Consider the following 21,299-nt stretch of genomic DNA (forward strand, 5'->3'; position numbering starts at 1 on the left):
AATATCTTCAACTCCTCAATTCTTCCCGCCAAATGTGATGACGTATTGAAAACCAATGTGGAGTATATTGTTTATGATGTTATGGTTCATATATCAAAAAGAACAAAAATTAAATTTCCAGGTAGTCCTACTTCAAATGAAGAGACTGACAATATGTGAGCTATGTTAATGTAAGCAAATACAACAGAAGAAGTATGCTGAACAAAAAAAAAACACATTTTGAATGGAATAACATGTGATCATACTGCACCCAAATATACAACATGATCCCTTAAAGTATCAGTTCTTCACAATACTTGTTACATTGCTTTGGTTGAGTGATGCAGAAATACACATAATGCAAGTTCAAGTAACAGTACATTATAAATGAATCAAGAAAATTATCATTATTACATCGTTTAACAGATCGGAAAAAAAGGAAAACCATGCTTTTTGTTTCATATTATTCAGTCCACGAACCAGTATCAGCATTAACTAGAATACACTTCAGGATTCTACAAGAATTCACATTCTGCCGGTGGAATCGCAAATCATTTGCCTACTAAATTTCTGTGGACGAATTTCGCACTGCATCCATGCCTGTCTTAATTGCAGCATAATGTGTACAATTTTCCTGTTGTCTGTGCGTCCGTCCTTTCTCCGAACTAAACATATTGAGAGCTGCATAACCCAAGTTGCTATCTTCGGTTACTTCCAGCGTCTGTAACGATTCAGAATGCTTTAAGTCCAATAATATTTCATATTAGCTTTCAGATCACTAAATTTAAAAGTTAAAGATTTTGGTCGCAAGCTATTGATCATAATATGATGCCGGTCTAAATGTAACTGGAACTAATTTAACTAATGTGATATTTATGTTGAAAGTAGAACATTATTATATTTTATAATTGCACCAAACTACATGAAATCTTTTAGAACAAAGTACTTGCTCATTTTTCATGAGTCCTAAAATGCAGCCTACATTATTGGTGCATGAGGGTAAATTTATCATTTAGTTGATGCTTAATACATAAATTCAGGTATATCCAGAGCCAGAAACAAAAGATAATCTGTTACTGTCAGTATTTCAACAGTCATGTACTTTTTTTACTCAGATTTGTTTTTATTAAACTTAGGGCTTGCTGGCTTAGAGTCATGTCCTCGCACACAAGGTTAAAGCAGATCATGTCTCATCCCTTTTTTCTGATGAAGGGTCTAGGCCCGAAACGTCAGCCTCTCTGCTCCTATGATGCTGCTTGGCCTGCTGTGTTCATCCAGCCCTGCACCTTGTTGTCTCATGTCTCATTGTGTTTTTATTCCATTAAGTATTTTTTTGTCTTTTAAGTTAAACCATTACCTTCCATGGGGGGTTTACAAAATCTTGGACAATAAATTGCTAAATATGACTTCCATTCATGATCAAAACATTTCTATTAATTTTGTGCAACCAAAACCTTCCTATATGATGCTGCAGAATGGCAGTGGATATATCAATCACTATTCCCTAACTGTGAGTAGGTGTTATGTTGATTCCTTGGGTTCTTTCTTTCTTTTATACATGAAAATCTCATGCTATCTGAGAACCTATAGTCAGTCATTTCATCTTCTATTCACTGATTCTCAACTCAGCGTTAATATATTTTGAGTCATTTTGCTCCCTGCCCACTACTCAGTTTTATGATTTTGGGTATCTTTGTCCACGTGTATTATGCATTCCCACTTATTCTCCTTGGTCTAACTTGTATGATATTCATTGTTTCCTGATTCTCACAACACTGACTGAGGGTGATAACTGCTGTCTTAATTTATTGCTGATGGACTCACTTGTCTGCAGTCACATAACTCCAATTTATTGACAAAAGTTTTTGTGGACTGAACAGTCTTTCTGTGAGACAAGATGAAGAAACAGGAGAAGGTGGCACATAATTCCAGAGACCGAACTTGTTTAAGCCTGATAAGACCATTGTTGGCTCTTGATTTACTCAAAGGCTATGTGCCTTGACATTTTAAAAAATATATTCACCTATGAGATGTGAGCACCAATCACTGGATCAGTATTTTTTTCCAATATCCATCAGCTTTTTGTAGTTCATACCATTCACCATTGCTTTGTTACTTTAACAATTCACTGTGATTCAGATTATGTTAAATTCCGAGAATAATTAAACCCTTGATTGTGCTTTCATTAAAAGCAAACTAATGCACATATAATTACATTTGTAACTAAGTTAATGTATTGCCTCTGATGTCTAATCTGATGTTCACATTGAATTAGCATAATGACAACTCATGCAATCAATGTGCATCTGATTCAAACTTAATGAACATAAACTGAGTCCTGTGATTTTATTTTCCTTGCTAGCTCAGTACAAACAACATTTTGCACTTTATATTCCAACATTCAGCTGTTTCAGAAACAAACATAAATTTCTAAAACGAAAAGAGAAGCTGGTGGAAAAGTTCAGTAGGTCTGGCAGCATCTGTGGAGATAATTCAGAGTTAACATTATGGGTCGAGTCACACATCCTCAGAAGGGTCCTGTGTTCTGAGGAAGGGTCACTGGACCTGAAACGTTAACTCTAGTTTGTATCTACAGCTGCTGTCAGAACTACTGAGTTTTTCCAGCAATTTCTATTTTTGTTTCTGATTCACAGCACCTGCAGTTTTTTTGATTTTATTTAACATAAATTTACAACATGAATTTAGAACCTCTACACTGGGCTGATTCTTCTTTTGCTTGTTTGTTTTTGTCTGTAAAGAAAATCGCATTGCAACTGTCACAAAACTTCTTTGGAATGTTTGTAAATGCTAAAACTTATCTTTCACAATTTCATTAAGTTAAATGTATAATGCTCACACTGTTCTGATCTGTTTTTTCCTTATAGAATCATAGAATCCCAATCGTGTGCAAGCAGGCCATTCGGCCCATCAAGTCCACACCGACTCTCCGAAGGGCATCCCACCCAGACCCACGCCCCGTACTGTATCCCAGCAACTCTGCATTTCCCATGGCTAATCCATCTGGCCTGCACATCCCTGGCCTCTATAGACAATTTAGCATGACCAGTCTCCCTAACGTACACACCTTTGGACTGTGGGAGGAAACCGGAGTACCTGGAGGAAACTTCTGCATACATGGGGAGAATGTGTAATATCCACACAGACAGTTGCCTGAAGCTGATATTGAAGCTGGGTCCCTGGTGCTGTGAGTCAGCAGTGCTAAACACTGAGCCACTGTTCTTCTAGAACTTCTTTTAAAGTCCAAAATTCCTCACTACTCATCAGAATTTGAATGTACAATAAGAGAAATGGATTCTGTGCCCTGTGTCACTTACACTGCTAATTACTCACAGATTTATTGGCCTTGATGAAATGTACAAAATGCAATTTATCAGAAGTAATATACTGTTTTACTGTACAATCTTTACTCTTGCATTCTGCTGCTTTGGCTATAAAGTTCAACATTTTGTGGGTGTTATTATTTTTGTCCCTGAATTGATTTATCACTTGACTGCTTGATACTTGGCAATTGTAATTGTTTAAGCCTAATAAGACCATTGTTGGCTCTTGATTTACTCAGACGCTATGTGCCCTGACATTTTAAAAAATACATTCACTTATGAGATGTGAGCACCAATCACTGGATCAGTACTTTTTCCCCCACCCATGGTTGCCTTTCAGGTGAGCTGCCTTTTTGAGCCAATGCAATACAAAATTTTGGTTATTACAATGAGAAAAAGGTGCTCCTCCACTGGTTGCACAATCAGTCAGTTATTTCAGTACAGGTAAAATACTGGCATCCCCCTGAAAAATATTCCACTTACATCGTGTCAACAGAAGGCAGGACAAATTTAACCTGGCTGATCAACTGTCTGTCAGATTGATCTCCAGAATGAGTCCAGCGTTATAAAGTGTTATAAAACAACACTCACACAGTCAAAACAGCTGTCACTATTACCCAGTACTGCCAGAGCAACTCAGCCACTGATCTCATTAAAGCCTTGGTTCGTGGATGGACAAATGAGCCAAGCTGAGGAACTGAGGTAAGAATGACTGCACTTTACATCAAAGTAACATTTAACTGTGTTTGACATCTGGTAAAACTAAATCAATAGAAATGAGGGAACACATTGTCTGCTAATTATGTCTAGCACAAGCAAAGATGGCTGTGGTTGTTGGACAGCAATCATCTTAGTCTCAGGCCATCACTGCATCAGTTGCTAAGATTAGAGTCATGGATGGAATCATTTTGAGCTCCTTCAATAATGGCCTTAACTCCACAATAAGTCTAGAAGGTGGAATGTTCTGGCTGAATGCACAGAGCTCTTGAGCAGTCATGATGCCTATTTACTGAAACAGTCCAGGTCCTTATTGGATAATATTCAAGCCTGAGCTGGTAATTGGCCAGTATTGAGCTACTTACTTTATACTTCCCCAAACCTGCCTGCTACATAAAAATCACAAATTGAGGCCTTGATGGATATTCACTGTGCCATGGGTAGATGCAGCTCTAGTACACACAAAGCTCCATACATTCTGAAGCAGCCTGCATGATTTTCAACCAATACACCACTGTAAATCTTCAATCTCACCACTACCAATATACCATCTGAAAAAGCACTGTTGCAACTCATGGAGGTATCTTGTTCCTTTATTCATTCATAGGATGAGGATATCACTGGCTAGGCAGCATTTACTGTCCATCCCTAATTGCCAAGAGGGCAGTTAAGGCTCAACCACATTGCTGTGGGTCTGGAGTCACATGTAGGCCAGACCAGGTAAGGATGGCAGTTTCCTTCCCTAAAGGTCATCTTTAGACTCTTAATTCCAGATATTTATTGAATTCAAATTCCACCTTCTGCCATGGTGGGATTCAAACCCAGGTCTGCAGAATGTTATCTGGATTAACAGTCTAGTGATAATACCATTAGGCCATCGCCTCCCCCAATGACTCCTACTATCTTGAAAGATAAAAGCAATATGTGAATGTTTGCAACACTATCTGCACTGGATTCTGAATTGTAACTATATCCTTATATATCGCTGAGTCAAAATCCTCAAACTCCCTTCAGAAGTGCAGTCTCCCTGTACCTAAGTACCACTGTATGCAGCATAACAAGAATATGGTTCATCACCACCTATTCAAGGACAACTTAGATGGACAGAAAATGCTTACCTTGCAGCGATGCTGACACTAAATGAAAGGTTGTATGCATAAAAATTATTCTTTACTCAAAATAACATTAATGTTGCAGATGGATTTATTTATGAATATTATCATCAATATTGTCATTATTTTACCTTGCCCGTTTGTCTCGGTAAGCTTTTTTTTTCCCTTCACATATTTCTTCATGTTTACTTCAGTTAATCCACATTGTTTCAGTGCAAATTAGTAGGCCTGTGTTTTACTTCATGGTGCGCTATCAGCTGATACTGCTGATAATACTGAAATCTGTTTTCATGAATTGTCTCATTATTTGACCAGCCCACAAATCTGCAAATCCTCTGGAAGTACCTCCTTAGAGAAATATATGCCAGAATATTGACAAGCATGATGAAATATCTGTAAACTAAGTATCACTAAAATGAGTACTCAAGGCTGCTCTTTGCTGACAGAGAACAAAAATTGACATCATTGCTGAAACTTTGCACGCAGTTTACTAATCGGTTTGGATTGTTCCAACCATCTTTCTGACCTCCGTTCTTGCTTTCTCTCCCTCTTTCTGTTTTATTTTTAAAATTCATTCATGGGATGAGGGCATTGCTGGTAAGCCAGCATTTATTGCCCATCCCTAATTGCCCGGAGGGCATTTAGAAGTCAATTGTAGGTCTAGAGTCACATGTAGGCCAGGCTAGGTAAGGATGGCAGTTTCCTTCCCTATAGGACATTAGTGAATCAAATGTTTTTTTTTCTGACACTCATCAATGCATTCATAATGATCATTAGACTCTTACTTCCAGATTTAAGAAAAAAGAATTCAAATTCCACCATCTGCAATGGCAAGATTCAAAGCTGGGTCTCCCGAACATTATCTGGGTCTCCGGATTAAAAGTCCAGTCCAGCAACAATAACACGAGGTGATTGTCTCCCCATTCTCAAACACACGACTTCCTTCCTTTCTCTGTCACCTAACTGAAAGTTTTATTTTATTTTGTTTGACAGCACTTGACTTATATTCTGTGGTGTTTGATACAGACTGCTTCAATCTGATGTTTTTAATGTTGAGATTGTGGACAGGCTCGCCGAGCCGGTAGATTTGGTTGCATACGTTTCATCACCCTGCTACGTAACATCATTAGTGCGCTTCCGGTGAAGCATCAGTGTTCTGTCCCATTGGTTATTTATATGCCTCGGTTTGCTGGGCTGGTTTGTATTACTTCTGGTTCTGTTTCTCAGCGGGTTGTACACAGGGTCTAATTGAATGTTGATGGAGTTCAGGTTGGAATACCAGGCGTCCAGGAATTCCCTGGCATGTCTCTGTTTGGCTTGTGCGATTATGGATGTGTTGTCCCAGTCGAATTCGTGTCTCTCGTTGTCCGTGTGTGGTGAGACAAGTGAGGATTTGTCATGTCTCTTGGTGGCTAGTTGGTGTTCATGTATCCGTATTGTCAGTCTCCATCAACAAACGCATTGAATTAGTCCCTGTGTACAAACCACTGAGAAACAGAACTGGAAGGAATACCAACCACCCCACGAAACCGAGGCATGTAAATAACAAGCGGGACCGAACATCGATGCTTCACGGGAAGCATACTGGCGATGTTACGTAGCAGTGTGACGACACATTTGCAACCAAACCCACCGGTTCGGGGAGCATGTCTACAACTTTATCCACTATCCAATCTACAAATCTTTTCAAGAAGTTTTAAATGTTGTCACTTGCCATGCACCAGGCGATACACATGGCATTAAATTTCCAGTTAAAGTGAATAGCAGTAAGCCCAATAAAATACTACGTCTGCTCGATTTCAATTGCATGCCAAAATTACACTATTAATAGAATTACCTGAAAGGTGTCTGGAAGTGAAGTAAGATCTTGAATGCAATCTTAAAATTACAGACTTGTACTTTTCTTTAAGTGATGGACCATAATGATTATAAAGGGCTTTCCACAATTTCAGTCATGCTGATATTCATGTGTGTTGCTTAGTCTTAGCTATTTTACACATATTTAGAACATGAATTCTCATAATGTTTAGTCAAAATAATTCCCGAATTTGATGATATACAGCCAGAAAGTGCAGGAGAAACTCAGCAGGTCTGGTAGCATCTGTGACGAGAGAAACAAGGTTAACATTTACAGTTCTTCTGAACTCTTGAGGCTGCATGAAGAGTCATATTGTCTTTGGCTAACCTTGTTTCTCTATCCACTGGTGCTGCCATACTTGCTGAGTTTCTCCAACACTTTCTGACTTAATTCAGATGTCTTGCAGTACTTTGCTTTTATTCTAGTATTCAACGAACCTACTGACAATGGAGATTAGTGTCAATGTCTTTTCTCCCCACCTCCAAATCTTATGGCTACAACAGAATGAAAATGGACACACGAGACAATGACAGTTTGTTTCCACAATGCAAAATAATTAACATGCTCTTAAAAGGGTGTTAACATATACGGACATACCATTTCTTCGCATGGTCGAGGTGCATCTTGATTTGTCCCTATGCATTGGGAATAGAAATTGCAAGACTTTACTTTCTTTTTACAGTCCAAACGAGAGGCACCGATACGTCCAACTTCTATGAGGCATACCGTCTTGGTTCATAATTATACATAAATATTATTCATTAGAATCACTAACTGCTTATAATTTTGGATTCCGAATTGTACCCATACTTCAGTATAAATAGGAAAATGGTGATAACATTAAAAGGACATTTTAAGTATTCATTCATGTTAGTACAGTGTGTCATCCAATGATCGAGTCCCGATTAAGATTAGAAAGGTATTTTTTTTAGCTTCAAGTTAGGAGCCACTGACAATAACATTTCCTTTTTAACTGACCGAAAACCTTAAAACTAAGTAAACATAGCGCTCTTTACCTCTGCATGAACGTGACTTGCATCGCTTTCCAATGACGGCCCCCAGCACGAGACAGACGAGTCCGCTGACTGCGCACCCAATCGCCAAAATGTCAAAATTAACGTCAATGCCTGTAAGATTAATGAATGTAGCTGGGAAGATTTTTGAGATAGAATTTAGGATAAATCAATAATTATCAACAATTTACTAACTTCGTGTATGCATGAAAACTGTAAAGTTAGCAATGCCAATTAGACTGCAGCGCATGAAAACTGGAGTGAAATTAAAAATATATCCCAAGACAAATCGAAGTGATTAAATCTTTCCTTCGTGCTTTTTTTTTGTGTCATGCCTTGTTCCTTTGAATTGATGTATTGATGCTTTGTTTTGTTAATTTTAAACTGTCCTGTTGGATATCGCCCGTCAAATCATTTACCCTGACAGAAGGTAATCCTGACATGAAATTGCTCATCCCTATCACACGACGATACATTGCAAGCTTTTCGCGGGCGCAATCTTTTAAAATAATGCGAAATGTATTTTCAAAATGGAGGAGGTTCTGGGGCTGGATTGGTTATGAACCTTAAAGCGTACACTACTTCAATAGCAATGTATCGTGTGTTAGACGGAATGGTACCTACTGGAAGCAGAAATTGACAACACAAATCTGAGGACATTGCGCGAGGTCTACAATTAATACAGGTAGAAAAGTTTCAAGGCTATTCTTGGGAAGTTACAAGGAAGTTACTTCCTCAGAAATTAATGAAGACGTGGAATTAATAACAGAAATATGAATAGCTAGAAATGAGTTATCGAAAGTAGTTACGGAAGTTGAAAAAAAATTATAAATAGTGTAACTAAAGTATGTATTGTAGGAAAAACATGTTGTCTGGGACCAGAGTATGGTGCTTGATTTCCCACATATTACAGGTCCAGCAGTCTGCTTGACCGAGCCGAGTTGTGATTGCTGAAAAGTATTTACCTTACATCAAACTGCATTACTTTGGTGTTCTTACCTGATTTTATTAATTTGGCCTTGACTTTCACTTCTTCCTGTTGTTTTATCGTTAAAGCTACGTTTAGCTCCTCTATAAGTGCAGTATGATTTCCTGACTTATAACAATTTAAGGTCAATTCCTAATACAGTTTCTTACCAACCCTTCAATTTTACAGCGTGATGTCTAACTCAATGCTAGCCAGGTTGTAGCAGCTGAATTCCAACGAAATGTTGTTGGCCTCGAGATTCACTCATGATTTAAAGCAATTTCTGAAGAAGGGTCCCTACCCGAAATGTCAACTTTCCTACTCTTCTGATGCTGCCTGGCCTGCTGTGTTCCTCCAGCTCCACACTGTGTTAACTCTGATTCCAGCATCGGCAGTTCTTACTATCTCCAAGTTGCAGGTCAGATGCTTCTTGAACTCCCATGTAAGTGGGGACGTCTCGGGAATTGTCTACAATTTATAGCCTCGCACCCTAGCCACCCCTTCGCGGATCAGATGCCCGTCCCACTCCCAGATGATTGGTTTTGGTCTGGAGATTTGCCCAGGAGTTATAGCTTCCCACTTGGAGCTGTTCCACTGCAGGCCAGATGCCGCTCCATCTCCCAGTTAAGATAATGCTGACTGTCTCCGTGTGCTCCTTTTTCCTGTTCTTCCAGATGATACTGATTGTGTCTGGGTGCTCGTTTCATATACACTCATTACTTTTTGTGATTTTGCAAACGATTATTTCAAATATTTAGAGTAAACGGGGCTCAATCTTAGCCACTAAAAAATCAAACGCTACCAATGATGCTGAAGAACTGTTTCCATTGCTTGCGTGTGTGTTTGTGTGTGTATGTGCAATTTGTGCTAAACTAGAAATGAATACACTTTTCAATATTTTACACAGACATGCTGTGAGTTTTTACACTTGAAGCCAATTTAGGGAGCATCTAGTAAATACGTAAAGCACATGATATCAGAGCAAACAACCTTGCTTCTCCCTAAGCAAAGAGGTTGGAGAATTGTTCAAAAAAAAACAAAGTGCTGGAAAAACTCAGCAGATCCGGTAGCATCCGTGGAGAACAAATGAAAATTAACATTTCAGGTCAATTGGCGTTCCTTCAGAAAGTTAGTTCAGAGCAGGGTAGAATCGGAATCCGGCAGAATTGGTTGGAACATTGAGTTCCACTAAGGGGATAAAAGGTACAGGGAGCTAAAGAAAGTAAATTAAAGGTTTGATTTTATTCATGCGTGAGATGTGGGCATCATATTGCCTGGCCCCAGTTGCCGTTGAAATGGTGGTGGTGAGCTGCCTTCTTGAACTGTTGCAGTCCATATTCTGTAAATTACTCCTTAGAGATGGAATTCAAGAATTTTGACCCAGCAGCAGTGAAGAAGCAGTGATGTGTTTTCAAGTCTGGATGGTGAGTGGCTTGGACGGAAGCTTGAAGGTGGTGGTGCTTCTATTTATCTCCTGACTTGTCCTTCAAGATGGAAGTGGTGTGGGTTTGGAAGGCGCTGTCTAAGGACATTTAACAAATTTCTGCAATGAATCTTGCAAATTGCATGCATCGATGCTACCGAGCTTCGGTAGGAGAGTGACTGAATGTTGGTGGATGTGATGTCAGTCAAGCGGTTGCTTTGTTCTGGATGGTGTTAAGCTTCTTAAGTGTTGTTGCAGTTGTGCTCGTCCAGGAAAGTGGGTAGTATTCCATCCAATATTCAGTGAGAAAGCCAGAGTGAAAGATAATGGTCAGAGATGGGAAACAAAGACATGCTGTCAAAGCTTTTCGTGTCCAACTCATCAGTAGAAATACAGGACTGCCAAATTAACATTGACTTGTTAAACAATCAGCATCCGTTCTCATGTAAAAACGGAAAAAACTGCAGATGCTGTAAATCAGAGACAAAAATAAAAATTGCTGGAAAAGCTCAGCAGGACTGGCACCACATGTGGAGAGAAATCAGAATTAACGTTTCGGGTCCAGTTCTGAGGAAGGGTCACTCGACCCCAAACGTTAGTTCTGAATTCTCTCCACAGATGCTGCCGGACCTGCTGAGCTTTTCCAACAATTTCTACTTTTCTATTATTCAATTCTCTTCCAACAATTTTTCTATTATTCAATTGTCATGTGTTCTGTTTCTTTTGGTCATATTGAAATTTGGTATTCTTTCATGTGCCCAAATGAGTGGAAGGTGGAAAGCTTCGACAGCTTATTTTCATTTTCAGCAACATAAATGAAAAACTAAAGGAATATAATTCTACAATTTTAACATTCAAATTCAAGCCTCAAAGCTTGTTTGGAAGAAATTCACACCTAAAATGATATTGGAACGGGAAAGTCCAATTTTTCTTTCAATTTATTTCACTGTAGTGGAATTGGCCTATCTGCTCTTGCTGATGAATGTGCTACATGCTCCATTTAAAGTATTATACCTCAACTTCTCAGGATATATCTTTTAAATTTTTCTTTTGGTTTAAACACTTCTCTATTTCACTTAAACACTTCCTGTGCCAATGAGTTCACATATGAATTTAGTTTATGAGTAAAGTCTCTTTGCCTTAAATTCCTATTGAATTTGTTCATACCTGCTAATGATTACGGTCACCACCTGCAAAGTGTACAAACATGGTTATCGTACAGTGTCCGAAGGCACAGATTGCCACATGCAGCAATGTCCTGCTTTTATATAGACTGGAGTTTCAGGGATGTGGTCACACCAAACATTCAGCCAGATGAGTGCAGAAGGGTGGGCAGGCAGGCAATGAAAGAATACCCTGTGGCTAATCCCCACTCAAACAAGTATAACATTTTCAATATTGTTAGGAGTCAGGATATGACCTCTCAAGGAAAGTAACAGCCGCAGCCAGATCCGTGGCACCACGATTGAATCTAATGAACAGCAGGGAAGATCAAAGTGTTATCAAATAGTAATGATACGGAACTGTGTAATCAGGGACACAGAGATATTTCTGTGGCTGCAAGCGAGACTCCAGGTTGGCATGTTGTCTTCCTAGGCCAGGGTCAAGAATATCTCTCAGTGTGTGCAGGACATTTTGAAAGAGGAGGGTGAGCAGCCAGAAATCATTGTCCATACTGGAATGCATGCCATAGGCAGCAAGAGAGGTGAAGTCCTGCAAAGGGAATTTCGGGAGTCAGGTAGGAAAGTGAAATGCAGGACCTCTCGGATTGTAAGCTCAGGATGACTCCCTGTGCCACCGACTGGCGAGGCCATAAACAGGAAGATAATACAGTTGAATGCATGGCTAAAGATCTGGTGTTGGAGCGATGTCTTCAGATGGCTGGATCATTGGGATCTCTTCCGGGGAAGGAGGGACGTGTACAAGAATGATGACTTGCACCCAAATTAGAGGGGCGCCAATATCTTTGTTTGGTTTGCTAATACCACTCAAGAAAGTTTAAATTGGGGAGGCAGGGTATGGAAAGTAGAAAAGTAGGCCAGCATATGGAGTGATTGAGAAGAAGGTCGAGGTTAAGTCAAGTAAGTCTAATAGGAAGAACAGGCAGGACCAGGTTGGTCAGCGAGACTTGCAGGATTAAGTGCATAACAGGTAAGGTCGATGAGTTTAGATCCTGGATTATTGCATGGGACTACATATCATAGCCATTACAGCCACTACAGAAACTTGGCTGAGAGAAGGGCAGTATTAGCAACACACTGTTCCAGGGTTTAGATGTTTAAGGTAAGATAGAATGTCACACTAAGAGGGGGTGTCTTTGAGGGCTCATCCAGACAGTCCATATGTATAGAACTCAGGAATAAAAAAGTTGCAATCACTATGATGGGGTCACACTATAGGCTTCCCAACAGCCAACAAGAGATAGAGGAACATATATGTAAGCAAATCATGGAAAGATTTTAGAATGACAGCATAATTGTTTTGGTTGATTTTGACTTCCCTAATATTGGCTGGGACTCCCTTGCTGCGAAGGACTTAGATTGGGCAGAAATTTTTAAGTGAATCTGTGAGGACTTCATGAAACAATATATCGCTAGTCCAACTAGGTAAGGGGCCATAATAGAGCTTGTATTGGTAAGAGCCAAGCCAGCTTGTTTATAGTTTCAGTGGGGAGCAATTTGGGAACAGTGATCATGATTCCATAAGTTTTAAGATTTTTATGGATAAGGATAAAGCTGGTCCTCAGGTGAAAGTGCTAAATTGGAGGAGGCTAATTGCAATAGTATTGGGCAGGAAGTTGAGAAATTAGATTGGAGGTTGCTGTTTGAGAGTAAATCCATTTCTGACATATGGGAGCCATTTAAAGGTCAGTTGATCAGAATTCAGGACCATCAAGATCCTCTCAGGAAGAATGATAGGATGGCAAAGTTTGGGAATCCTGGATGACCAGAGATATTGAAAGTTTAGTCAAAAAGAAAAATAAAACATTTGTAAGGTGTTGGACACTGAAATCAGAAAAGGCCCTTAAGGAATATTAAGGAAGCATGAAAGTATTAAAACAAGAAATTAGAGGGCCAGAGGGGATCTTGAAATGCCCTTGACAAGAAAATCCCAAGGCATTTTATATCCATTTTAGAACAAGGAGGGTAGCCAGGGAAAGGGTAGGTGTACAGCAGGATAAAGGAAGGAATTTATGCATGGAGCCGGAGAAAGTGGGTAAGGTCTTTAATGAGTACTCTGCATTGCTATTCATCAAGGAGAAGGACATGGAAAATGGTAAGATTAGAGAGATGTGTGTTGATATCCTATGGCATGTCAATATTAAAAAGGAGGTGTTAGATGCCTTGAAAAACATTAAGGTAGATAAGTCCCCACTGCCTGATGGGACCTACTCCAGGATATTGAGGAAGGCGAGGGGGGAGATTGTTGGGCTTGACAGAGATCTTTGTATCATCTTCAGCCCTAGGTGAGGTACCAGAAAACTAAGAATAGCCAATGTTATTCCTTCGTTTAAAAATGGCAACAGGGATAATTCAGAAAACCATAGGCCAGTGAACCTTACATCACCAGTAGGGAAATTACTGGAGACGATTCTTAGGGACAGGAATTGCTTGCATTTGGAAAAGAATGAGATTAATCAGGGAAATAAGACTTATTTTGGACAATCAGCATGGGTTTGCACAAGGGAGATCTTTTGTCAGAAATTAGACGGAGATTTTTTTCGGGAAATGATGAAGATAATTAATGATGGTAGGACAGTAGTTGTAGTGTACATAGGCTTTCCTAAAACATTGAAGATTAAGTCACATGGGATCCATGGTGAGTCGGTATGTTTGATATAAAAGTTCTCAGATGACACAAAAATTGGTTGAATTGTGCATAGTGAGGAAGGTTTTCAAAGGATACAGAAGGACATAGATCAGTTGGAAATTGACAAGAGAAATGGCAGATAAAATTTAATCTAGACAAATGTGAGGCAATGCATTTTGAGAGGTCAAATGCAAGAAGTAATTATACAGTAAATGGCAGGAGCCTTTGGAACATTGATATACAGAAGGATTTTGGGGTGTGATGTCATAGCTTCCTGGAAGTGGCAACACAAATAGATAATCTCATCAAGAAGGGTAATGACATGCTTTCCTTAATTGGTCAGAGCATTGAGTATAAAAGTTGGTAAGATATATTGTAACTGTATAAAACTTTATTTAAGCTACATTTGGAAAATTGTGTGAAGTTTTGGTTGCCATACTAAAGGAAGGATGTGCAGGCTTTTCAGAAGTTGCAAAAGACGTTTACCAAGATGTTGCATCAATTGGACAGTATTAGTTATATGGAGTGGTTGGACAAACTTGGATTGTTTTCACTTGAGCATTGGAAGCAGAGGGGTGGCCAGTGGCTAGTTAGTTCCGGGGGGAAATGTCATATACTAGGGGCCATAGGTTTAAGGTGAGAGGGGAACATATAATGGAGATGTTTGAGGAATACAGTTTACAGAGTGGTCTATGCCTGGAACAATCTGCCAGTGGAGATGGTAGAAGCAGATGCGATAGCAATGTTTAAGACGCATTTAGACAGACACATGAACAGGCAGGGAATAGAAGAATACAGACCATTTGTAGGCAGATGGGATTAGTTTAGAGTGACATCATGACCTGCACAGACATGGTCGTCTGAATGGCCTGTTCTTGTGTTGTACTGTTCTATGTTTCTATATACTCAGTTTGCATGTGTAGGTTCAGAACCTCAATATTTAGTCAATTTTCAGGTACTACCCTTCTTCAAGAAGAGTAATATCCGAAACGTTGGCTTCCACCTTCCTCCAGATGCTGCCTGGCTTGCTGTGTTCTTCCAGCCTCTTGTTTGTCTACTTTGGATTCCAGCATCTCCAGTTTTTCTTGTCTCAATATTTAGCATTCAATTTCTATGTAAATAAAAGTTTTGAGCTATCGTTTTAGTTTTGTGCAATTTCAGTAATAGTGTTGTTAATTATATACAAATTCATTCGTTGGCTTCCTACCTGAGGTAGAACTTGACACCAAATAAACAGACAATTTCGAACTTTGGGTGGCGCTGTGAGATACCAAACAAATATAAGAGGTGCCTTTCTGGATTGGCTGTGATTCCTGTAGAGTACTGGAAGCTCGATGTAGCCCCGCATCGGTCAAGTACTGTGTTGTTTTTATCCCGGTGACAATCTTGCTTGTATTTTTGTACCAGTTGAATGTAATCGCCGCTGGGTAAAAGTCAACTGTTTCACATACGAGATGTAGATAGATGTCTGAATTTCCATCAGGTGTTTTGGAAAGTATCGTAGGGGTAGATGGTGGATCTGTAATGGGATTAAGATAACATCGTTCAGCGCTGTCGATTTAGAACATCATTGTATCTCTTAACCAATGAATAATGCTGAGTATTGTTTTATTAATTTGGAAAATAAGAGTTACACAAAAGTCACTCTGTGTTGAGCCATTTATTTGATTCGCGCAAAAATTTTGCGCAATTCATTAGTAGTGCTATTTAATTGGGCGGCTAGTGGTTAGTATCGCTGGTTCACAGCGCCGGGGACGCGAGTTCGATTCTAGCCTCTGGCTACTGTCTGTGTGGAGCTTGCACATTCTCTCCATGTCTGCGTGGATTACCTTCTGGTGCCCCGATTTCCTCCCACAGTCCAAAGATGTGCAGGTTAGGCGGATTGGCCATTCTAGATTGCCCCGTAGCACACAGGGATGTGCTGTTTAAGTGGAACAGTCATGCAAATACGCTTGATCAACGTGAAGCTATATCGAGCTTTTAGTACACTACAGGAATCCCAGGGATAAAGTGGGTCTGGGTGAGATGAATTTCGGAGGGCCGGTGCAGACTCGATCGGGCGAATCACCTCTTTCTGCACTGTGGGGATCTATTCTTTCATTGTATGGGATTAATTCACTAGAGAAAAGCAAACATTAACTGGTAACACTCTGACCTCAGATGCACAAGTCTAACTGCAACTGCCAAAATAACCTTTACAACGCCATCAATTTCTAGAATAACGGAATGTTGTATGAATCATGGATATAAATTGTTCTGGGAAATTCCGTGCTTGTTAATAAAATATTTGCTTACAATTTGGGCTAAACACGAGAAGAAACAACCATGAATGCCCGTTTGTGTCGTTTTATTCCAGTCTCCTCAGATGTTTGGTCAGGAGAAAAATGCGTCACCAGCTCAGCTGAAGATAACATTATGAACAGGAAATTATATTCTTTTGGGAACATATTCACTGTATAATCGGAGGTCATACAGAGCTCGCTGGAACAGTTTTCCCCAAATTTCCACCAGTAAAACAATATATAAATTTGTTGGCAGCCTAATCGACTTCACTCTAACGTGGTTAAATCATTTCAGCTCATTTTGTTATGAGGTCAATATTAAAGAATTGGATGATTTGATTCATTAGGATCTGTGATAGAACGGAGCATGTCCCACAATAATGGTTCTGTTAGATAAAAAAAAATACATTTTTTCCAAGATAACAAGGTGTAGAGCTGGATGAACACAGCAGGCCAAGCAGCATCAGAGGAGCACGAAAGCTGACGTTTCGGGTCGAGACCCTTCTTCAGAAAATCATTGTTTCTACACATTGATTCCATATGCTCCATTCTCAAGATATCAGGCTTTCAGCATTTTGCATTGACAATATCGGCGAAACATGACAATTTCTCAATCATTTCGCGTCAAACACATGTTAACTCGATCGGATATACATAATTGCTGTTGAATGATTTTTTTTCGAGATTTTACTAATCTTCCTGCCCTGTTTGGCATTGCAATGATGCAAACACGACAACATTCTACAACGAATGCCCTGATGAAGCGTCATCTAGACTTGAAACCTTAGTTTGCTCTCTCTTCATGGATGCTGCCTGACCCGCTGTGATTTCCAGCATTATTTTTTGTTTTCAGCAGCATTCTACAATGTCTTTCAATATTATTAATCGGCTAAACAATGGAACGAGATTTCTAACAATTCCTTCACCTACAATGACACTTACTGTAGACAACAAGTGTCGTTCCAGTCCCGTTGCTAATCATCGCTCTGTTTTGATTAACTCCGCAGTAGTAAACTCCAGCATCTTCAAGACGGATGTCAATGAGCAGTAAGGTGCCCTGGCCCTTTCTCTTAAAATACCGTTTCCTAGCGTCGGCGCTAGGATGTAGAAGTGCATTATCGCCAAGTTTCCACCAGAAGACACCCACCTCTGAATCATCAGACGGAATACTGAAAGCACAAGTGATGGTTACATTTTCACCGAAATTCCGAATAATGCGTTGAGGCTTCTGTGACACCTGGATATGGGAATAGCAAAAAGCTTTCAAAGAAAAAGAGGAGAAAAATAATGCATTCCATTAATTCAACATTGAGATCTGACTTGAAAACTCCTAAAAGATAGATTGATACAGTCTAACATGAATAAATATTAAGACGATTTTTAAAATTGTTTTTTTTTCCCAGAAAATACCTGTCGATATCATTTCGAGGACCAACATGCACTGCAGTATAATCATATTGGGTGAAGGAAGAATCAATTCTTGCCAATAGACGCATGCTGCGGTGAATTTATACAGAGCGGCCACAGATGACGTGAGATTGTACTGTTTTGCATATGTCCTATCATGAAAGAACTGGTGAAGTGCAAATAAAGTGATGGCAAGTCGAAAGACAAACCGTGAAGTACTGCGAATGCTGAAACTAAAACTACAGAGTGCTGGAAATACAGCATCGAGCTGAATCGTTACCTCTGTCCCTGTTCTTGCAGGTGATGTAAAATAAGCAAGTCTTAAATGGGTTGTCTTTTATTTGTGTGAACGTGTGGTGTTTTCTTGTTATCTGTACTCGATTTCAGTTTAACTTTATTCTGATTTTCATCAGCGGGAACTGTGATGTATTTACACCCTACGGTAGGTTGTTATAGGTTGGACATTAAGAACATAATGTCATAGGAAATGGGATTAGGAGTGGACAAGTTGAACACGCGAGCCTGCTCTACCACTTAATAAATGCACGAATCTGATTTTGGACTGAGTCCCACCTTCTCGTAATACACTCCGCCATAACCTTTGATCGACTTTTAAATCAAAAATCTATGTAGTTCTGCTTTCAATATATTCAAAAACCAGATTTTCACTGCTCTCTTAGGTAGAGAATTCTGAAAGACACCTTTTCCAAGAAGACAAATCTTCCTAATCTCCGTGTTAAATATTCTTCCTCTATTTTAAACCTTCCCTCCTCACTCACCCTCTACTTGGAGGGTCTCTCAAAAGAGCAAGCGCGTACTTAGTATACATTTAGTCATTACGCAACCACTCAAAACCTCGGGAACCTAAATGGTTCAACAAGAAGTCTTCTCAATCTTCTAATTTCCCATGCACACAGTAAGAAGCTTTCCTAGTAGACAACATGTTTGTTCCAAGTATCAACCTAGGCAACCTCCTGTACAATATTTCTAATGGAAGTATATCACTTGTTAAGGGGATCAAACTTGTCGTTGTCTCCGGGTCCGAACTCATCAATGTTCCTTTCCTCCATTTGCACCAAATCTCCCAATTTATAAAGAGTCATTCTGCCACCAAATGCTTGCTGTTTCTGAGCACTAACTCTTGTTTTTTGATAAAGACACGGAGATCCCTGTGCTCCACAGAATGTTATAGCCTCTAACTAATTAAATCACTTTCTGATTTCTCTTATTCCCACCAAAGTTGACCACATCATCGTTCCTCAGATGATACATTCATCTGCTTAATTTCTTCATTTTCACTTAACCTGTCCATTCCCGTTTAAGACATAGTAGGATGTTTTTCGATCAGTTTTTCGCTGTATCTTTGGCTCTAATACGCCAGGCCTCAAATAATTCTAAATTCTGTGTAAAATACTATTATCCTTTTGAAAAAAAAATAACGCATGACTTTGCTTAATTCTATTAGGATTTTCTAAGTGTGCTATTATTTCCTTTAAAGATGGCACCTTGCGCTCAATGATAGATATTCAGCCGGGAATTTGAATGCAGTTTATGCGATCTCCCGTTCCCTCGGCACAAAAGTTTAACGTGTGACATCCTGACCTATTACCAACGAAGGAAAGTATGATTTCTAGAAATCTTATAAACCGCAGTGCTACTGAGATGTTTACCACCCAGAAGCACCAAAATCGAAGTAATTCGGCGACTTGTTTAAAACAGAAATCAAGGCTTGATGTAAAAGTGGCTTACGTTCCGTATTAAATTGTACCCGAGACTTTTATTAGATTTTATTCACATTTCAGATTAAAATAGCGAAGTTTATAATGGATGAGCACTGAAACCTGTCATGTCCGATTCCTGTTCTTTGGAAAATTCCTCTTAAATTTTGTCACAGCAATGACCCATGTGGTATCTGCAACTGCTCACGTGTTAAGTGAACATTTATAACCTTTAACAAAAGTACAGACTATAAATCTCATGGAACTCCTTATGGTGCTGTCCAGACTGACCTTCCAAAGTCACAGCAAAGAAGAGTCACTATTCCATTAAATTTAAAAGGGCGAAGAGGCAGTCATCAATAACATTTAACCCACGATCAGTAAACAGTGGGATTTCTGGCCCAACTGGCGTCAAATCAAATGAAGAAACAAATTATTGGGAGTTAATAGTGATTCCTGGGTGTTGCCTTACCCCGCAGAATGTTGGGAATCCTCATTGAGGTATATATGAATCCAGAGGCCGAGTAACGGGCAGGAACTCAAAATGAGATGGCAAGAACTGCATATGCTGGAGTCAGTGATAACCGAGTGTGGAACTGGAGGAACACAGCAGGCCAGGCATCAGAAGAGCCGGAAAGTTGACGTTTCGGGTCGGGACCATTTCTGAAGCAGGGTCACGACCGGAAACGGTCCTGCTCCTCTGATGCTGCCTGGCCTGCTATGTTCCACCAGCTCCACACTGTGTTAACTCTGATTCCAGCATCGGCAGTTCTTACTATCTCCAAGTTGCAGGTCAGATGCTTCTTGAACTCCCATGTAAGTGGGGACGTCTCGGGAATTGTCTACAATTTATAGCCTCGCACCCTAGCCACTCCTTCGCGGATCAGATGCCCGTCCCAGGATACCAAAATGTTATTTACAAATCACTCCATGAGTATTGCACTTAAATGCGTAACATTTGCAGGCAAGTCTGGAGAGAAGATATCGAAGTGATGGTTTCACATTTTCTCAACTGATTTCCCACCGAATGAGACTGCCCCATCCAAACGTGTTTAAGCAGAACAAGGTCACGACAAACATAGTGCCTGAGAGAGTGACTCCTCCTGCTGGTAAGTTTACACTAATAGGTTAGTAAGATAATGTGAACATATTGAAGTGGAAATTAAAATATTCTTGCCATGGGCTATCGGAAGCATCAAAATGACAAAATAACATGCTGATGCATCAAAACAGGGGGAATTTGAAAATGTAAATTTGCAAACCGCATTATATCCGGTATAAGTTGTTTATGCAAGCAATTTTACAACGAGAAAACCGAATAAAGCGGCCGGAGATTGTTTTACAGTGCATAATAAATGAATGGGGCTGCTGAAAGCCAAGAGTTCTCAATTTAAATTAAACGGCACGACAGGGTGAACATAAAGACGGTAAACTAATAATTTTAAAAACACAAAAAACATAAGGCTGAATTCGAGAACGCTGGAATAACTAAGGGGTATGTTGCCGTGAAATAAAATATGACAAAATAAGTCTCCTGACAAGTTAATGTTTACAAAATATATAAAATAATTACCAGAAAAATATTTAATGTAAAAGGAAGGAGGAATTTCAACAGCAAGCATTTTTTGAGTTTTTTTTAAACAGAGTGGTTCCTGTGTGGAATGAACTTCCA

General features: G+C 39.5%; 1 protein-coding gene across 1 annotated transcript; it reads right to left on the bottom strand.

The window, feature by feature from the left end:
• Window positions 1–214: 214 nt before the first annotated feature.
• On the bottom strand, window positions 215–17,967 carry LOC109913133 (tyrosine-protein phosphatase non-receptor type substrate 1-like). Its single transcript, XM_020512614.2, has 6 exons — window positions 17,913–17,967; window positions 17,445–17,762; window positions 15,428–15,739; window positions 8,024–8,134; window positions 7,605–7,642; window positions 215–700 (listed from the first exon to the last, which is right to left on the bottom strand). The coding sequence occupies exons 1-6, from the start codon at window positions 17,956–17,958 to the stop codon at window positions 542–544; spliced, it is 984 nt and encodes a 327-aa protein (XP_020368203.2). The 5' UTR covers window positions 17,959–17,967; the 3' UTR covers window positions 215–541.
• Between the last annotated feature and the right edge of the window lie 3,332 nt (window positions 17,968–21,299).

This window comes from Rhincodon typus, chromosome 15 (genome assembly GCF_021869965.1).
Source record: "Rhincodon typus isolate 14 chromosome 15, sRhiTyp1.1, whole genome shotgun sequence".
Lineage (NCBI taxonomy): Eukaryota > Metazoa > Chordata > Chondrichthyes > Orectolobiformes > Rhincodontidae > Rhincodon > Rhincodon typus.

Excerpts from the sequence above, each read along its gene's own strand:
- LOC109913133 (XM_020512614.2), bottom strand. The coding sequence starts at position 17,958 with ATGATTATACTGCAGTGCATGTTGGTCCTCGAAATGATATCGACAG. Across the intron at positions 17,763-17,912 it reads CCTCGAAATGATATCGACAG|CTTTTTGCTATTCCCATATC; the intron begins GTATTTTCTGGG and ends TTTCTTTGAAAG. Across the intron at positions 7,643-8,023 it reads CAAGTCACGTTCATGCAGAG|GGACAAATCAAGATGCACCT; the intron begins GTAAAGAGCGCT and ends CCCAATGCATAG.